Source organism: Hyaena hyaena, unplaced genomic scaffold (assembly GCF_003009895.1).
Source record: "Hyaena hyaena isolate Hyena2069 unplaced genomic scaffold, ASM300989v1 scaffold_25, whole genome shotgun sequence".
Lineage (NCBI taxonomy): Eukaryota > Metazoa > Chordata > Mammalia > Carnivora > Hyaenidae > Hyaena > Hyaena hyaena.
The window spans coordinates 747,220-766,305 of record NW_024080657.1 but is presented as its reverse complement, the minus strand read 5'-3'; the positions used below and the strand labels follow the sequence as shown (position 1 = coordinate 766,305).

Sequence of the window (19,086 nt, the reverse complement as noted above, 5' to 3'; positions counted from 1 at the left end):
TGGTCTGAAAAAGAAAGCCAATTCAGGAAAGTATGGCTATAGTCTTCAAATATCTAGAAGACTGTCACACAGGTATGTGCTCCAGGTCATCACACTACCACTAACCAGAGTGGGGACAAGGAGGGTGAGGCTGTGGAAGGGAAACAGATTTTGCATTATTAGGAGGCACTTTCTAAAGGGCAGAGCTGCCCAGGAGGGTTCAGCTACGCTAGACACAGGCATGATGGCTGCTGGGAGAAGACACAAGCCCTTATGGGTGTGACCTTTCAGATTCCATCCAAGCCTGAGATATTTGTCCTTTGCCCTCCTCTTTTACACCCAGTTCTGGATGTGACATCAGACAGCATTTGTGTGTGTGGCATTCATACTTCAAATTTTTTTTTTTTTTTTTTTTTATCCAGAGAATTGTTATCAAGCAAAAAAGACAGAGGAGAATGTTCTTTCAGCCTAGCTACAAGGGAAATGATGTGAGGACCTTGGCACAGATGGGGCTTAAAACGCCTTCCTCTGGGAAATCTGGCAGCACTGAGCCCCTACCTGAGATGATAAACCCATCCTTGGGAAAGGAGATCGGCCCACACTTGCCACCCCTTCCCTACTACACACCTGTTTCTGAGCTACAAAAGCACCTGTGCACTAGGAGTCTGAGCATGTGAGCACTGGCTATGCACTCACTCACGGTACCACTTAGGCTCCTGAGCCTGAGTTTCTCTCATCCATAAAATGCCAACAACATGGGCTTGCCTTGCCCACTGCCCTGGGACGGCTGTGAGGGGGTCTGGAGTAGACAGGTGGGAAAGGGCTTAGTGGAGTCCCACACAGCTATTGCCCAATCCCAGCCCCACCAAGGCACTCCTCGGGCCAAGGGCTGGGGCAGGAAGGTTCAGTGCCCTGAGGACCCACAGCAGTCCACCCCCTCCATGCCATGCATTACCATCTGATAGTTTTGGGTGGTGACCACTCTCTCCCCACCCTCCTTGGGCCAACACACCACGTCCTCAGCTTCCAGGCCTTTGAACTGACTGCTCCCTGCCTGCAACACCCTACCTCCTCCCTCGTTCTGCCTTCTCCTCCAGGTCTCAGCTCCAGCATTGCTCCCTCCAAGAAGCCTTCCCTGACTGCCTCCAGCTCCATCCTAGCTTCCTCGGTGGGTCAACATCCTGTGTTGAGATGTGCTACAGGCCCTCACCACCACACTGTTTTATAGGCCTGTTTGCTTTTCTGCTTCTCCCTTTAGACCCAGAGCCCCCTGAAGGCAGTGACGATGTGGTTTCCATCCCTGTAACCTCCACTTCAGCCCAGAAAAGGTGTCCAGGCAATTGTCTGCTGACACTTAGGAGGTAGGACGCTTCTGACTTTACCCCAAAAGTAGTACAGACCTACATGGCCTTCCCCCTGGAAGAAGACTGTGAGGATGCAGCAAGTAGAGAAGAATCTGTAAGAAGTGACTTGGCAAGCAGGAGACAGAGGCACCGGGACAAGTCGTGACTACAGGCTTCCTCCTCACGCCCCCATACTCCTCCCCACTCGATTTTTCTCCCAACCACTTCTGAATGCACAATATGGTAACATTTGGGAAGATCTCTTTGAAAGAACACCTACCCAAGTGAAGGTCATCCACCCTGCCCACAGAACCCCGCCCCCTCAATGGCACAGTGTAAGGAGTGGGTGAATATTAGTGGCTGATAGTCATAATTACCAGTGATGGTTATCATCAGTTCAGGAATCGGTGGCTACTGCAGTGACCCAGTCACTGTCTGAGGTCCTTACACCTGTATCTTACATTTGATCCCAAGGAGATGTCTTCACCATCTCCCCTTGTGCTGCTGAGGAAATGGGAGGCTCAGAGATGTTGAGGGACCTCCTCAGCATCACACGGCAAGTCATGTGTTCTCTGTTAAGTCAGTGCAAACCTACAGGTTTCAATCTGCAGAACCCAACCTTCACAGCATCCAGTCTCACAGGTAGTAAAAATACAAGCTTAACTGACAAGCAAGACCGCCACACAAATTCCTACAAAGCTTAGAAGCCACTGTAGAAAGACAAGTTTGGTCTCCTCCTGCTGCTGGTGGAGTCTGACCTCCACAAGGACCTCAAGCCCAAGCCAGCACCCAAGAGCTGAAGAAAGTGGACTTTACCTCCACCACTTCTACCCCTCTGGGAGCTGCTGTGCCTCGATGTTTTCGCAAGCATACTCATCACACCTCTGCAGGCTCTGGGCTGTCCTGCCAGGCCCTTTTCCACTCTCACAAAGATGCCTGTGACATCACCTGCACCTGAAACAGTCCCTTCCCCTCCCAGGACTGCCGCGCATCTGTAAAAGCTGGGCACGGTCTTAGGTTGGAAATGGCACAGATTGCATTGGGTGTGCTACTTCTGGTTGACTGGTAGTACCTGCTTGTGTTAAGAAGGATTCTGAAGCTGTGTCCAGGCTCAATGGGAGTGCTGTGATTGACGGATGCCAACTGCCATGGGCTTAGTATGGGAAGTAACTGCGAAGTGCAAGGTATTTGTTGTCCCCGGGCAAGATGATCACCACAGAAATGCTTTAGGACTCTATTCCTATGATGCAGAATCACTGTCCTTAACTCCCCACCTAAAACCTTAACCCCTCGTCCTCCCCTGCAGGCCCATCAACAACAGAGTTTCTTGGGCAATGTCTGAAATCCAGTAAGATGGGAAGGCAACTACTTGTTTCACAGTCTCCTAACCTTCAAAAGAAGGGTTCCTTACATAAGGAACGCTCAACAGCTGCAACTTGAGCGAGGGTGGCTGGGTTTCAGCTCCATCATGTCACTGAAGTGCTGAATGACCTCGGGCCAGTCACTTCTAAGTCTCTGCTTCTTCTGTAAAATGGAGATCCGGAGCCCTAATTGCCTTGCCTTTAACCACATTTGAACACTGTGCTAGGATCCTCAAGACTGCATAAGGAAGTCCATTATCCATCTCACCGATTTGGGATGTCCACACGACAGGAAGTATTGTCCCATTTCTCAGAGGAGGAAGCTGAGACTGAGAGAGGTGGAGAGACTTGGTCCAAAGTCTCTTGCCACAGCAAGTAAGTAGTTAAGGAACTGTGCCTGGGTCCTATGATGAAATCCACAGCCTTCCCCATCCTATTATTCTGCCCCCACAGGGGGGCTGAGGCTAGGCTCCATGCCGCTACCTTGGGCTTTGGAACCAAGGCCACCTCTGTGGAGAAAACCCTCCCAGGAGATGATCGGTCTTTTAACAACTCTGCTGAAACGCGGTCACATAAAACTGTGAGTTGCAGTGTGTGCATTCACTGGGAGAATTAATCACCACCCAGAGACTTAATTATTCGGAGATATCACATACCTCCCTTTCCAATACATCCTCTTAAAATGGGCCTGTGAATGAGGCATCCAGAGTAGCTGAATTCAGAGACAAAGTAGAATGGGGACTGCCGCCAGGGGCTGGGGGGAGGGAGGAACAGAGAGCAGTTGTTTAATGTGTGAAGATTTTCAGTTTTGCAAGATGAAGAGAGTTCTGGAGTGAATGGTGGTAAAATAACGTGAGTGTATTAATGACATTGAACTGTACACTTAAAAACAGGGAAGATGGTAAATTGTTGTTATGTGCATTTTATCCCAATTTTTTAAAAAGGGGAAACTACTGAGGAGTCTACTGAGGAATTCTCTACCAATAAGCCCCAATTATCAAATTGCTGTTTTACACCCCAAATCCAAAAGTCATGAAATATTTAAAACACTATAACGTGAATGTTTAAAATTCCTACTTTGAATTAAATGTGTTTGTGAGAAGGGGGTGATCTATAATCTGCCTACAATTTCCTTCCTGACATTCAAGAAAGGGAAATAGAAAGAATTCAGGGGAGCCTGGGTAGCTCAGTCGGTTGAGTATCCGATTCTTGGCTCAGGTCAGGATCCCAAGAGCCTGGGATGGAGTCCTGCTTCGACACAGAGCCTGCTTAAGATATTCTCTCTCTCTCTCTCCCCCTCCCTCCCTCCACTCCTGCCCTGCGCCTGTGCACACTTTCTCTCTCTTAAAAACAAAACAAAACAAAAAAAGAATTAACTATAAATAGCATTATAGAAAATAGGGGAAAAAGGTCATTCTAATCTCATTACCTGGACACAATTACTATTATAGCATTCTATACCAAAAATGTTTTTAAATTTATTTATTTATTTTGGGAGGGAGGGAGGGGGAGAGAGAGAGAGAGAGAGAGCGAGTGCACACAGATGAAGGGTAGAAAGAGAGGGAGAGACAGAGTCCCAAGCAGGCTCTGTGCTATCAGCACAAGGCCAGTTGCAGAGCTTGAATTTATGAACCGAACTGTGAGGTCATGACCTGAGCTGAAATCAAGAGTTGGATGCTCAACCAACTGAGCCACCCAGGAGCCTCACACCAAACATTTTACCTGTGATCATTTTAGAGCTGCAACCTTGCAAAAAAGACACAAAACTTCTGCTTTGGCCTTCTTACACAGAAGTAGTGTGGTAGAATAAAAATAACAGTGAACCTAGACTTCAAATCTTGATTAAGCTGTGTGACTTTGGGCAAGTCACTTAACCTCTCTGTTGCATTACCTCTAAAAACAGCAATAAATGCAACCTGCAACAAACTGTCCACAGAAGCAACAAAGCCTGTGAATGGTGAGGTGGTATGCGAAAAGAAGTTAGGATAACTTAATAATAAATAACAATATTTATTAATAAATAATACATATTTAATAATAATAAATATGAAGTGCTGAAAAGCCTTTTCTTGAGGACTTAGGATCAGTATGAAAACCAATCAGAAGGCCAGTATTTGGGAGTTCTGATGTTAGTTTTAAAGCAAAAACAAAAACACCTCTTAATTCATTGACACCTCTGGCTCCTACAGGGCAAGAAAGTTGTTTGCTTCAGAGTAAACAAGGTCACAGAGACGGATGAGGTCCTGCCTGACTTCATAGGCCACTCCAGATAGAACAGAACCTCTCCCTCTTCCCTCAATAGGCTAAACACTTTCCACCTGAGGGTCCTGAGCCCTTCTGTTCCCAATCTGCCCAACTGCCTCTTTCCCACTGCTCACCTCACCTTCCCGGACATGCCCTCCCCCATCCTCTCTGAATAGGTCCCTCTCAGCATGTATTTGTGTCTTTCAGGGCTCTTATCACAAGCAGACAGTATCTTGTGTATTTGTCACCTGCTTGGATAGGGACTCCAAGCTGGATGGAAGCTCCTTGAGGGAAGAGACCAAGTCTGTCTTGTTTCCCTACCCTCCTCTGGCTCACCCCGGCACTCTGAGCACAAGAATGACTGACTCCTTGGAAACAGAGGGGGTGGCTGTTTGGAGGTCGGCTTGTGAGGAGGGAGGAATTGGCTCGGATGAACCCAAACCCTCCCCTAATGAGTGTCTCCATGCACTTGCTATTTGTGCCCCTTCTGAGGAAACAGCCGGGGCAGCAGTAGCGGAGGCAGCCTGCTGTTACAGGTGCTGTCAGCCAAGCTCCACTCGTCCTACGCTACCCTGGCCCACAACTGTCCCCAGGCAGGCAGGCAGACACCTGTGGACTGCTACCACACCCCTGTGCAGGGCAACACCATGTCATGAAGGGTTGGAAGCCTGGGAAGGAGAGAAAGTTCCAGGAGACACTAGAACTATCCTATTTATTCACAGCACACTCATTAATAGGCCCCAGCAGGAAACTAGTCCAAAGAGTGATGACCCTTCAGAGACAAACCCCGGCTCTGAACACCAAGCCCTGAGTGCCTGGTTGACTCTGATGGCCCTCAGCAGGCATTCTAGCTTGATCTCGGCTCTCCTGCCCCTGGGCAGCCAACCCCTGCCATTCCTCGCTGATCCAGAATCCCTTCCCCTCTCCTACCCAGGGCGCCCCCAGGCCCCGGGTATCTTCCTCTCAAAATCTCCATCCACCTGGGTCCTACCCACCTATTGGGGTATTGGTCACCTCCTCTCTAAAGCCTGCCTTGATTCACTCCAGCGTCCTCATCAGAGCCCTGCACTCGGCAAACATCCCATCCAGTCCACCTACACTTTTCCAGGCATGGGACATGGACAGTCTTTAGCTATTTCAGGTCTTCTCTCTTCCCCTGGATATCAATAACAGCAGCAGCTAACATTTTTTAAGTAGTTCCTCTGTACCAGATACTGTGCTCAGTGCTTTACACATTCTTTCTCTTGTCCACATGCTGAGACTTATGCCAGGTGGTATTATCATCTCTATTTTGCAAATGAAGAAACTGAGGTCTAGAGAGGTTAAGCAACTTGCCCAAGGTCTCACAGCCCTTGGTGGCAGCCCAGGACCTAAACTCCAGCAGTAGGTCACTAAAGCCAGGGTCTTAACTACAGGTCTGTGAGACTGCTGAGGTGTGGGCTTCTCCCCCAGTGCCTGGCTCAGCCTTAACATGGTTAGGCCTACGTGATCACCTACCATGTGCTCGGCGTGTGCTCTCAAGGAGTGGACTTGAACCAAAATGGCTTTGTGCTTGGGGACCCTGTAATTGTGCAGAGAAGAGAGGTACACTGAAATTGTTATTTGTTGAAGCAACAAAATTGATACCATTATCTGCTCTGGCAAGTCTGAGAATTTTCTTAGAAAAAGCACAGGAACTGAAGACTCCAGCTGGTGAGATAACAGCTAATCTTTGAAATACACAGGCCAACCAAATCAGGTGTTAAGATACTCCCTCGCTTCCAAGGGATCAAAACGGATTCAACTGAACAGCAGAGCTAGAAGGGCTCCTCCTGCCAAGAAACAAATGGGGAATCTGAAGCCCAGAGGGGACAGGATCTTGCCTGAGGTTCCCTAAACACTTGGAGAAGCCAGGGCTCCTGCTCCCCCAACCCCTGTCCTCTCCAAGTTCTTATGACTGGGACTAGAACCAGGGCAGAAAGGCTTTCGGCCACCTGGGTCCTTAAGAAACTGCCAGAAGTTGGGGTAAGTGTCTGCCTCAAAGTGACCGAAAGTTTAAAAGTCTTCACAGTGGAGACAGGGCCCTAGCTCTTACCTTCAGGGAGAATGGGACTGTTCTGTGGAAAGCCGGATTTGGGAAGCCAGGATTTCATTTGCAGGCCAGCATAAGCCCAGCTCAGCCCTGCCCCGGAAGGACAGAAGGACGGGAGTTTAAAAGGCAGTAGCTCCTCACCTGGGGCCACACCCAGGTGAGGTTGCCTTTCACCAGGAAACCTGTCTGACTGGCCGTCTCCCAGACAGCGCAGGCCAGAACGCCCCTGCCTGCTAGCCGGGTGCCTCTCCCAGCGGGGGCCTACTGGGCCCCAGCCCCTGCCAGGCCTCCAGAGCAAGAGGGAGAAAAGGCCTCCTCTTCTGTGGTGAGGCCAGCTCTGCCTGGGTCCTCCCAGGGCCAATCCCAGCCTGGGCTGGGCCTGAAAGCAGCTGCTTCCTGCTTTGGCTTTTTCTTTCACTTTGGTTTTTAACCCCAAAGTGAAACTAAAGAGTGGGACGATGTGGGAAAGACTGTGAGAGTTAAGGCCCGGGAGGGCCGAACACCTGGCTTCTAATCCTAGGAAGGCTGCACACTCACTGGAATACCTGGGAAGAGACCAAATCCAGGCCTCAGTTTTCCCATTGACAAAATGGGAGAGAGGAACTAGGCTAGTGATTTTAAACTAGTCATTGTAAACTAGAAAAATTATAGAACTTCCCTTTCTTCATCCCTGCCACTGCTGAAGGCTGAAAGGAAGCAGCAGAAATGTCTTGTGGGGGACCCTAAAGGACCTTCCTGTTGGCTCAGAGGAGGAGGCAAAACTGGCCAGTGTGGGGACCCTCCTGGTCTCCCTGACCACCACCTCCTCACCGGTCACCTGATCACCTTCATCCTGAGCAGGCCCTGGAGTCCCAGCATCCTGGGGCAAAGCAAGTTCATCCTAGGTACAGGCCTGACTCTGTCCTGACACAGCAGCTGGAGACACCCACCAACAGCTGCCCCGGCCATCTGTTAAGACTGACAGTAGCCCTCTCAGGACTGGTCTAAACATCAGACTCAGTGACTCCAGGGTGCCTGGCACAGTGTCTAGCTAAGACCACTATAATCTGCTTTCTGAGGTTTCCCTGCTGGCTGGTTTACCAAATTTTCCCACTAGCCTGGTGACATGAGAAAGGCATGGATGAGCCTCCCCATTTTTCAGATGAAGAAAACTGAAGGGCAGGGACACAGTGGCCAAGGCTACACTGGGATTCAGGAGCTCAGTAAATATTTGCTGAATGAATGAGTTTACTGGCCCAGCAGCTGCCAAGCAGGTACAGCCCAAGCCAGAGAAACACAGGAAGGAGGAGGATACAGCGTGGGAGGGAGGATGCTTCTCCCTGGAGACCAAGTCATAAACAGGTCCCAAGGTACCTACAACAGTCTCCTCCACCCAATCCTGGCCCCATCTTGTCACCCCTGCAGTCCATTTCTTCCCTTCATTCCTCACTTCCTCTCATCAGCACCTTACTCTGAAAATACCTCATTGGCTGAGGACTGCTGAGTGACACTGGCCAACCCCCTTCCCCTGTCTGGGCTGAATTAGAAAAGTCTGTTCTCGACCAAAGAAATGAATCTGAATCCAGGGGAGGTAGGGTGCTTTTTAAAAAATACATATTTCCAGAATGCAAAAGAAGGTAATTCAAAAACATCTAGTAGGGGCGCCTGAGTGGCTCAGACGGTTAAGTGTCCAACTCCAGCTCAGGTCATCATCTCATGGTTCATGAGTTCAAGCTGTGCTGACAGCTCAGAGCCTGGAGCCTGCTTCCTCTCTCTCTGCCCCTCCCGTGCTCAAATGTGCTTGCTTGCTCTCACTCTCTTTCTCTCAAAAATAAACATTAAAAAAATTTTTTTAAACATCTAGCAAAATTTTAGGTGCACGGACTCTTTGTAACAATTTCACTTGCAGGAATAGCTCCCACAGCTCCGCAGGCACACATACTGTGGGGAAGGGTGCTCCTGGCAGCACTGCTCAAGGCAGCAACGCTGGAAACCATTGAAATGTCCCTGAGCAGAGGACTGGACAAATGGTGGTCCATCCAGACAGACTGGTCACGGAAAAGGAGGCCATGAACCTGTGTGCATCTACAACTGAGTTAGACTTGCGTGAAAACAACAAAGCACAAAACAGTAGGCTGTAGTCAGAGAATATGCCACCGTCTGTGTAATAAAAAAGGATTCTATTGACATAGCTGCCCACATATGAAGAGTATTTCTGGAAGGCAACATCAAGACTGTTCCCAGTGATTACTGAGGAGTGGAGGTGGGAGAGAGACTAATTTTTCACTGGGCACTTTTTTCCACAAAGTATGAAAGTTTAACCACATACACGAGTTGCTTTTTAAATAAAAATGTAATTTCTACACATAAAAGTAACTCTAGTAATATGTACCCTATGTCTCTATGTCCCAGGGCCCAGGCATCTGGATTTTGAAGTCTCCTCAAAGGTTACTGGTCTAGCCTTGAAGTAGACGGAGGCAGCCTGGACAGCACAGAACTCTGGGCAGGGGAGATGTCAGAAGACTCAGGAAAAACTTGGTCTTAAGGCACAGGGAAGATGTGAATATGGCTTTGAATGTGGAACAGGTTCAGCTAAGAGAGAGCTCCTACCAGGAGTAATGGGGAAATTATGTCAGGGAAGAGGAAGGATTGTTTCTTTCAAAATGGGATTCTAGCAAGTCTCTTCCTCTCTCAGGCTTGGCTCCCACTCATGGGACCTGAGGGGGCTGGGCCAGAGTCCTTTCAAGGTCTGAAATCCTAGGATCTGCCTTTATTTCATCTCATTTAATATTAAAGGAGGCAAGGGAGGGTCCCCAGCTCAGCACATGGCCACAGGGCTCCACACCTGTGCAGACTGTAATCAAATATTTGGAGGCTAGAGAAAACTCAGGTCAGGATATTGAGTATAGCAGCCCTTGGGCGACTCCCCCCCCCCTCCACCCCCTAGGAGAAGGAGCAGATGGTCTTCTGTTGAGATGCCCTTCCTCACCTTCTTGTTAATAATTAAGTCATGACTGAAGACCTCTTCTGTCTCTTTTGAAGTTCAGTTTGCAGAAACTTGCAGCCTTGGCTTGCTTTTCCACCATGCTCTAGGTTCAAGGCTCACAGGCTACAATAGTCTAGATCTAAGCCACAAGCCCAAAATACAGGGGTCTGCAGTGGAAAGAGCTCAGGGTGCAGGTCAGGAGTGCTGGGGTAAATCCTGGCTAGACCTCAGTGATGCTGTGAACTCTGGAAAGTGAGTAAGTCTCTAATACTGCTCTGCTTGCCACTGTAGTGACAAGGCCAGCTCACTGCCTGGCACTCAGCAGGCACTTAAATATTTGTTGAATGAACAAACAGCTCAGCCAGTGAATCCTAGAGTAACCTCGGTCAAGTCACTTTCTGGAAAACAAGGAGGACAAGAATAGTAATGACCTCCCAGGGTTGTATAAGATCTACTGAGATAAGGTGGATGAAAGTACTTTGCAAATCAAAAACAGGCTAAACAAATATTAAGGATCCAGAACCATTGTGTGGAAAATAAGATTAAAAGAATGAATATATGTTCGAATGGTCAAATTTATCAGAAACAGTAAAGCATTAATCAAATGAATTACCGCAACTGAAAGAAACAGTACAGACTGCTCTAGTCCACTGTCCCAATGTCTGAGTATGTTCTCAGGCTGTGTCTGTTCTGAAGCAGCATAAAAATCCCTCATCAAAACCTTTGTCTAGATTTTGGTATGAAAAAGATGGGTGCGGTTACAATCATATCTTGCATATAGTTGGGCTCAGAACATTTGCCAAAGTAGACTGGCATATGGGTCCTGGGGGTGTTTACTGGAGGCAAAGGAGGAGTGGGGTGAGCAGAGCACAGAGGCTGTGCCTGCCATGTGGTTGCTCTGCCTCACGACCCCAGGTCCAGCTCAGGGGAACACACAGAGGAGAACGACTGGCCAAGCCATCAGTTTCCTAGCTGTGCACTGGGACCAACCACTGCTGCCTCCCATGGAAACCACTCGGTAAGTACCAGTTCCCTTCCCCCTTCTCTCTTCCCAGGAGGTATCCCTGGCTCCAGCCTGGGAAATGCGAACTGGGCTCTATCACCTGGCTCTCCAGTGTCGAGAGCAACTTGGGACAAGTCCCTTCCTGCCTTTGTGGGTGGCTGATTCCTCTGGCTGGGCCAGGGAACACCCTCTCTAGTGGCACCTGAGAATCCCAACAGACCCAGTCATGGACGAGCCCACAGTTGGACAAGACACACATTAAGTCCGACTCTGGAGGCTACTTACAGCCTGGGGAGTAAAACTGATGATGTGAAGGCCCCTTACTTCCCTGACTCTCCTACCTTAAAGAAATTCTAAACTGACACCCAGCCCTGACTTTCCAGATCTTTAGAAAGTAAGGGCTTGGGGTGCCTGGGTGGCTCAGTCAGTTAAGCGTCCAACTTCGGCTCAGGTCATGATCTCACGTTTCATGGGTTCGAGCCCCACATCAGGTTCTGTGCTGGCAGCTCAGAGCCTGGAGCCTGTTTCAGATTCTGTGTCTTCCTCTCACTCTGCCTGTCCCCCGCTCATGCTCTGTCTCTCTGCGTCTCAAAAATAAATTAACTATAAAAAAAAAAATGTACGGGCTTCTAGGCCTTAGGGGATGTACTTGTGTGCCCCCAATTCAGTGGGCAAGAAGATTCAGATTCCTGGGACCCTACGAGTAAAAGTCTCTTTTCCAAGACACAGAGCTGAACTGTGGGAAGAGTCCGAGTATGCAGACAGTGAGCCCTGGGTCTGAGCTACATTTTTCTTATCTGTAAAAGGGGGCTGGTAACTTTCTTTGCGTCTAGCAGGGTGGAAAGATTTCTGACAGTACCTGTGGAGGCCCTAGCACCAGGCCTGGCATACAACAGGTATATAAGCAACTTGCTCAGACTGTTATTTCCTCCCCCAAAGCAGCAACACCCAACATCTTTCCCTCTGGCCCAACAAACCCCCAGACAGGCTCTCCTGAGGGAACACAACACCCCCTGCTACTCCAAATGTCCTTTCCCATCCGTGGGCTCCACCCAAACCTCGCCCTCTTCTTTGATCTGCATGCTTGCAACCTCCCTGTCATCATTTTCATTATTCCAATTCATCTAGCCTGATTCACCTTCTTGGGGGGAAAAAATCCTCCAGCTCTGCTACCCCTGCTCTAAAACCTTCCATGGCTCCCCAAGGCCTCTTGTCTTTCAGCTGATGTTCAATGTTGCCTACAACTTCCTGGCCCCTCCCAGATTTTTCATCCAGAGCCCTGATGCATCAGCAAAACTAGTCTACTCACCCTTTCCCTAAATACATGCTTACCTTCCAGCCTCCGCACCTCTGCCTTTGCACAAACCATTCCCTAGAATGTCAGCCCCACCCTCTGTCTCTGCAAACCCAGCCCCCTTCAAGAGGGCTCTTGTTTCCTCTGGCACACACTCACTTCTTCCTTCTCAAACAATGCTTTTCTTCAGCAGACACTTAATTACAGACTGTCACACAGTCTCTCATAATTGTAGGCCTTGTCTGCCTTGTCAGACCATATGTTCCCAAGTGCAGAGGCCCTGTCTGTTCTTTCCCATCCTCTCAGAGCCCAGCCCCGGGCTGGGAGGCCAGGGCCCTGGTCAGAAAGTGTTTTCCAAGCCCATCTGGCTCCAGGCTGAGCCAAGTCTAGCTCCAACCACTTGGGACCACTTCTCCTGCTCTTGTCTTATTCGGAAACTTAACTGGCCAAACCAAACCTTCGTGTTCCCACTCTCCACTGGGTGACCTAGGCCAGCAACACACAGAAATGGCGACCTAGGTGGGCAGGCAGGGCCATGGGTCTTGTCCAGCCCTAGCATGGTCTTAGTGTGGGATCCTAGGCACATCCCCGACCTTCCCCTTACCTGGGCCTACTTCTTCACTGTGAAACAAGAAACACTCTTCCAGCTGTAGAATATGGACATTATTTGTCTTTAGGGTAGCCTTGGTTCCCAGGAGTGGGTGGGTGAGGACCCAGCTGATTCCAACACAGGTTAAGGGAGGGGAGGCAGCCACAGCCAGGACTGGGAAACCCGGGAATCTGAGAGGTGCTCAGACTGCACACCTTATCAACCTCATTAAATTCCTGTTGATGGCAGGATTGCATTCCTGTTTAAGTGTTCAATTCCACAGCCCTCACCCTGGCCAGGTCTCACAGTGTCTGCTGCCAGGGCTAAGCAAGGGAAGGGTAACTTGCTTCTGAAAACAACAAATCCTGCCCAAAACAAAGATGAGGAGGAGCCAGTTTCTTCACCTGTAAAATGAGGCTAATAATGGTACCTGAGTCATGGGATTGCTGCAATAATACAGTGAGATGATGCCATAAACCATTCAGCACAGTCCCTGGCACCTGGTAAGTGGCAGTGGAGCATCAAGGTTCACTATTCTCAAGGGGCCTTTTCCACAGGGTTCCCATCCTTACAGCAACCTGTGAGGAAGGGGTTTCCATCCCAATATGACAGAAGAAAACTGAGGTGCCAAAATTTGATCAGTCCAAGGTCACGCAGTGGGGGACAAGCCAAGCTGTGATACAAACCCAGGAAACTCTCAGTTCAAGCTTTTCCCAGAGTGCAGCCCGCAGGCTCTCAGCATCAGGCTCCTCCAGAGGGCTGGTTTCAAAAGCAGACTCCTGCCCCTAGACCTGCCAAAGAAAACTCTCTGGGGAACTTAAACTTTATAAAGCCAAAGGACCTAAATTTTATATATGAGGAAACTGAGGTGCAGAGAGGTGAAGGGACCACTTTTCAGCAATGGCCACTTTTCTGTAAGTATGGACCTGGGACAGAATTCACAGTGTGTTTAACTCCAGAGCAGCAATCAGAGACTTCCTGGAGGAGGTGGCAGCATTTGACAATGTGGGCCTCTGAGGGAAGAGAGGGCCCCACAGGGAGGGTATAGCAAAAATAAAGATTTGGGGCAGGAAAGGCCAGGCAACCACTGTTCAACGCTGCTCATGCTTCCAGAGCCCTGGGGAGCCACCACTGCAGCCTTTCCCTTAAAGCCCAAAGAGAGACATTCCTGAGCCAATCTGAGCTCCTGGGAAGAATGCCTGCCGTGCTTGTCTACAACTGGCGAGTCTCTGGCCCTCTGGGTGTGTCTGCTTGCTGCCCAGGATGAGATAGCCAGGGAAGATGGTGACTCAGTCTCTACCCAGCCTAAAGCTAGTCCCGTTTAAGTTTGAGAAGAGCTCAGAGGCTGAGGAAAAGTCAAGCAAACCCTCTTTGCAGAATAGATACCAGACCCAGAGAAGGGTCTGAGGGACAGGCTACCAGGCAGAAGCAATAAATTTGGAGCAAAGCTGTGGAGAAGAAAAGTCAACAGGGCTAGGCTCAAGCCCACTCCGACACTGCCATGCTGTGGGACCCTGAGCAGCTTCCTGTCCCTCTCTGGGCCTCCTATTCTTCATTCACCTGTGAAGCAGAGAGAACTCCAATGTCTTCTGACTTCCTCCCAGGACTGTTGTGAGGAACAATAGCCAGAAAAGAACCTGACCGATGACACAATGCCTGGCGCTGCTCCTCACAAGTGAGAGATTAAAGGATTACTCCTATTATTTATTACAACAGTCAGGTGCTTTCCTTGTTACCTCAACCTCAACACCAGAGGGGCAGGGGATGGGAGGCAGGGGAGAGGCTGGGTCTCTGTCTTGTTCCCGCAAAGAAAAAAGTGCTCTAGATATTACTGGGAAAGAAAAGCTCACATTTATTAAGTGCCTATTGTGTACTAGGTGTTTTTTAAATATATAATCTCGCTTAATCCTCACCACAATGCTACAGTGTAAATACGATTATCTTGTATACAGATGAGGAAACTTGAAGCTCAAAGAAAGTAACCTGCCCAGTGAGTGATGGAGAAAGTAACTCACTGCCCACAGTGAGTGATGGAGACCAACTGAAACCAGGTGTTTATGGCTCTAAAACCCACATTAATTCTACTCTGAAACAGTTTGTATTAGCGGCAGAACATGCCTGGTGTAGAGGCCCAACTCAAGCACTGCCTCCTCCTGGAATGTCTTCTGAACCCTCTGCCCAGGCAGGAGCTCTCGTCTATGACGAGACCCCACAGTACATGGTCAGCACACATCTTGCACCATTCAACACATTCTCCCTCTTGTTCTGGGGCCAAGCACACGGTTAACAAATAAGATGAGATGTAGGTGCAAATAGGTGGCCTTTGAGTTACCTTAGAATCCTCAAATGTTGGAGATGGAAGCACCAAAGAGACCATACCATCCACTCTCTCATTTTTCAGAAAGAAAAATACAGAAAGAGGGAAGCACTTGTCTGAAGTCGCACAGTACCTGGGCATAGCCAGGAACAGAACCTTGGCATTCAGCCTCACAGAATTTCTTTAGGGATTCTGTGATTTCAGAATCAGTCTTAAGACAAAAGATTATGATCCTCATTTTACAGATAAGGAAACTGAAGCCCAGGGGAAAGTGGCCTCCCTGAGAGTAAGATATGGAGACCAGAATCCAGAGCCCCTACCTCCAGGCCAAAGACCAAGCCCTTCTTCCTCCCCATCACAAGCAGTCTGTACAGTGTGTCAAGCACTGGGCCCAGAGTAAAAGATCAATGGATGTTGGAAACTGTCATACACCCAAGGGCAAGTGACACCAGCCTGACAGTGCCCTCCTGAGAGGCAGTGCCACAGAAGTGCCAGGAGTCCTTGCTCAACCCTCCATAGGTGCCTGCAGGTCTCTAAGACTAGGGTGCTACAGCAGCTGATCTCATCTGTTCCAAAGTTCTAGGACATCCTGGGCTCCTTGACAAAGGCTCCCAGTTGGAGCCTTTGTTCCCCCACTCTTAGAGAAGCAGGAAAAGCAACAAAGGCTCACAACCACAAGCTAAGTGAGTTTATTCCCAGTGCCACTGGCCACGCAGGGCCCACCCTCAAAAAACAATGGGATGGAACACGGCAAGTCAAAGTGTCTCCCAGCATAGGTGTCCAGCTATGACACACCTGCCTATCTTTGCAAATGGACAAAGAGTAACCAGGAATCAAGGCATAAATAAGGGACGGCTTGCTCCCTGCCCTACTGGAAAAGCAGGCATATTCCTGAATAATCAGGTAGTAATGGAATGAGGGTAAAGAACTCTGGCTGGGGAATCTGGGGCTGGATCCCTGTCCTTGTTCTGCCAGGAACTAGCTGTGTAACCTAGGCAAGCAGCTTCCCCTCTGGGGCTCAGTTTAAAGACACAGTGACACTTCACAAATCATGTCTACAGAGGTTTCATTTGATTTTGACGACAACCCAGTGAGGCTACACAATTATTCCCTTTTTACAGATAGAGAAACTGAGGCTTGGAGAGATGGAAGGTCTCACGCAGCATGAAGCCGGCAGAATCAAGGCCCGGAGTTCTCAGACCACCGAAAGAAATACTCAAGGGTGGTCAGATTGAGAACAACTCCTGTCTCCCCTCATCTCAACTGAGAGTCTCACCAAGACCAAGGCAGCACAGTCCCTTGTTCACCTGCCCAGCCTGGTGGCCTGCAAAGTTCTGGCCACGAATCCTACATCCCAGCTGCCTAGAAGACCGCACCCCCCTGCAAAATTTCATTACTCAAGTTGGCAAGAACGCAGCCCCCACCCCCAACCGGGTCTAAATAAACGCCCAAGTGATATCACATCCTGCCAGCTCCAAAATAGCCCAGGCCTGCCCACAAGCGATCACAAAGTGCCAGGCCATGCAGGACCAAGTGGGCAGGACGTCCAGCCCATGGCACCATCCACACACTCAAGCAACTAAAGCAGAAGCCTCAGAGCAGAAATGCCCCCCACTCCCACCTCTGCCAGACGGCCTGGCCCCTCCCTCCTTGCCCCTTTCTTGGGAGGCCGCAGAGCCTCCTGCCCCAGCGCCAGCCCTAGCCCCAGCACCAACCCCACGGAGCCTCGCCGCGGCCAGCCTGCGGGCGGACTCCCGCCCGACCCGGACACCCCACCACTCACATTGCTTCAAGAGCTCCAGACACAAAGCCATGAGGGCCGGAGGGGGTCAGAGACCCAGAGACCGGCAAAGACAGAAAAGGGGAGAGGGAGAGACAAGGGAGCAGAAAGCAGGGAGACAGGGGGCAGGGGCAGAGGGAGCAAAGGGGCCAAGAGCCCTGGGCAAAAAGGAGCAGGCTCAAAAGGGGGCCTTCAGCACAAGAGCCACTGAGTGGTGAGGCCACTGAGACAGAGCGGGGGTAGAGGCAGGGAAGGCAAAGCGGGGGACCCCAACCCCTAGAAGTGGGGGGGGCACAGACTCCTGAGAGAGAACAAGGAGAGACAGCCACTGAGACAAACCAAGAGAAAGCAGGGAGGGGTGAAGTCTGGGAGCTGGGGAGCTTTGCGGGGGTCCAAAGGAGACCCTAAGGGATCTCGCAGGTCCCGGCGTGTATTGGGGGGGGGGAAGCACCAAGAGGGAAAACCCCGAAGAAATGAGGGCTAAGAGGAGAGCAAGACCACAGGGGTTTGAGGGTACAGAGGGGAGGACGTCTCCGAAGGATGTGCGGGAATCTCAGAGGGGAGTCGTGGGGGAGTGAGGGGGGTATTCTGAAGGAAAGGCCCCCAAAGATGTGGGGGCACCGTGAGGGGGAGTCCCGAGGAACCGGGAGCTCAGAAAGGGAGGCTCCGAGGGATGAGGAGCGCTTTGAGGGGGACCCGAGATCGGGGCGCGAGGGAGGGGCTGTGAGGCACCGCGAGGGCAGAGACAAAGAGACAGCGAGCCGGGGAGAGACAAAGCGGGCGGAGCGGGGAAACGAGCCCGAAGGCTGGCAGCCGGACAGAAGGACGGAAGCGCGAGCGGGCGGGTGGACGAACGGACGGACAGACGGGGAGGAGGGCGGGGGCAGGGCCGGGCGGGGGCGGCGCCCGTCTCCTCGCGGGGCCGCGGCTGCTCCGGGCGGCGCTGGGCGGGCCCCGGGCGTCCGGGCTGAGGAGGCGGCGGCGACGACGTGGACCGGACAGACGGACGGAGTGACGGACGAGGCTGGCGGCAGCTGCGGCCAGCGGCGGGCACTCACCCTCCTCCCTCACGCAGCCCGGCCCGAGGCTCCGGTTTTGTACGCCCGAGGGGCGGGGCCTCCGGGTTAAAGCCCCGCGCCAGCCCCGCCCCGCCCCGCCCCACGCGTCAGCCGCGCGCGCGCGCGCCTCCCGGGACTCCCGGGGCGGGCGGGGACGCGCGCAGCCTCCTCGGCACGTGGCCCGGCGCGCAAGCGCGCGGCGCGCTCACCCAGCCCACGCCCAGGCCGACGGACCGTGAGAGCGAGCGCGCGCCCACGTCGGCACGCGCATGCCCGTGCACCGGGGACTCCGCCCCTCGAGCCGCCCCGCCAAACCGGTTCCAGCTGGAACGAGACGCATGCTCCGTGCCGAGGGAAGAGCGGTGCGAGTTCGCTGTAGTTCACCGTGGCGACACCTTGCTGTCACTGGGGGAAACTGAGGGTCACAGCAAGCAGCCTGAGCTCAACCCTGCATGGTCAAATTAGACCTCCAGTACTATGGACTCTAGGTCCTAAATGTTTCCAGTTGTCCCCTCTCCTCCATCCTCCCTTTGCTGTCCTCATACGGAATCCTCTAGATTGGGTTCGAATCCCTACTCACCCTTTGGAGGGCTGTGTGACCTTGCATGAGATGCTCTTTCAGTCTCCCTGAGCCTTCGAGTCGTCCTCGGCAAAATAAAACGAGCACACACTCAGTGTGTCCTAAAGGGGAAAGCGCCATAGGCGCTGCCTGAATCCGTAGACCCTTCAGGTCTCACGGCCCTCCCAGTTCCCATTTATTTTCTCTCCCGCGAGGCCCCCACTCCTCATGTAGTCCTGGTCTTGAGTCGTTCGTTTCCTTACGGCCTCAGCCCTCCAGGCTGTACCTGTAGCAGGTCCGCCATCCACAGACCCAACTCCCCTTCCCTGACCTGCCTTGCTGACTTAGGCAAGTCCTTGCCTTCTCTGTGCATCTCTTTAACAAATGTAAAATGGAGAAAGGAATCTTACCGAATAAGATGAAACAGTGTTTCTGATACCACTGTAGCGATTTTTGTATAGAGTCATACTAACAACAAAAGAAAATGAGAGTTATGGAGCCACTTTGATGCCAAAAACTGTGC

The 19,086-nt window shown here is 51.1% G+C and overlaps 1 protein-coding gene across 7 annotated transcripts in view; it reads right to left on the bottom strand.

Moving 5' to 3' along the window:
• The window catches only part of DLGAP4 (DLG associated protein 4), an 81,299-nt gene that overhangs the window by 43,292 nt on the left and 18,921 nt on the right, over positions 1-19,086 (bottom strand). Inside the window, exons 1-2 of one of the 7 annotated variants that reach the window (XM_039227123.1) lie at positions 16,950-17,998; positions 7,002-7,088 (exon numbers count right to left, since the gene is read on the bottom strand). The exons of 3 other annotated variants lie outside the window; for them this stretch is intronic. In XM_039227123.1, coding sequence (XP_039083054.1) covers positions 7,002-7,088; positions 16,950-16,980 — 118 coding nt within the window. In that variant the 5' untranslated portion in view covers positions 16,981-17,998. Of the gene's footprint in view, positions 1-1,699; positions 1,801-2,138; positions 2,216-7,001; positions 7,089-16,949; positions 17,999-19,086 lie in introns of those variants that run through there. 3 more of the 7 variants (XM_039227125.1, XM_039227124.1, XM_039227126.1) reach the window with 3 other exon arrangements.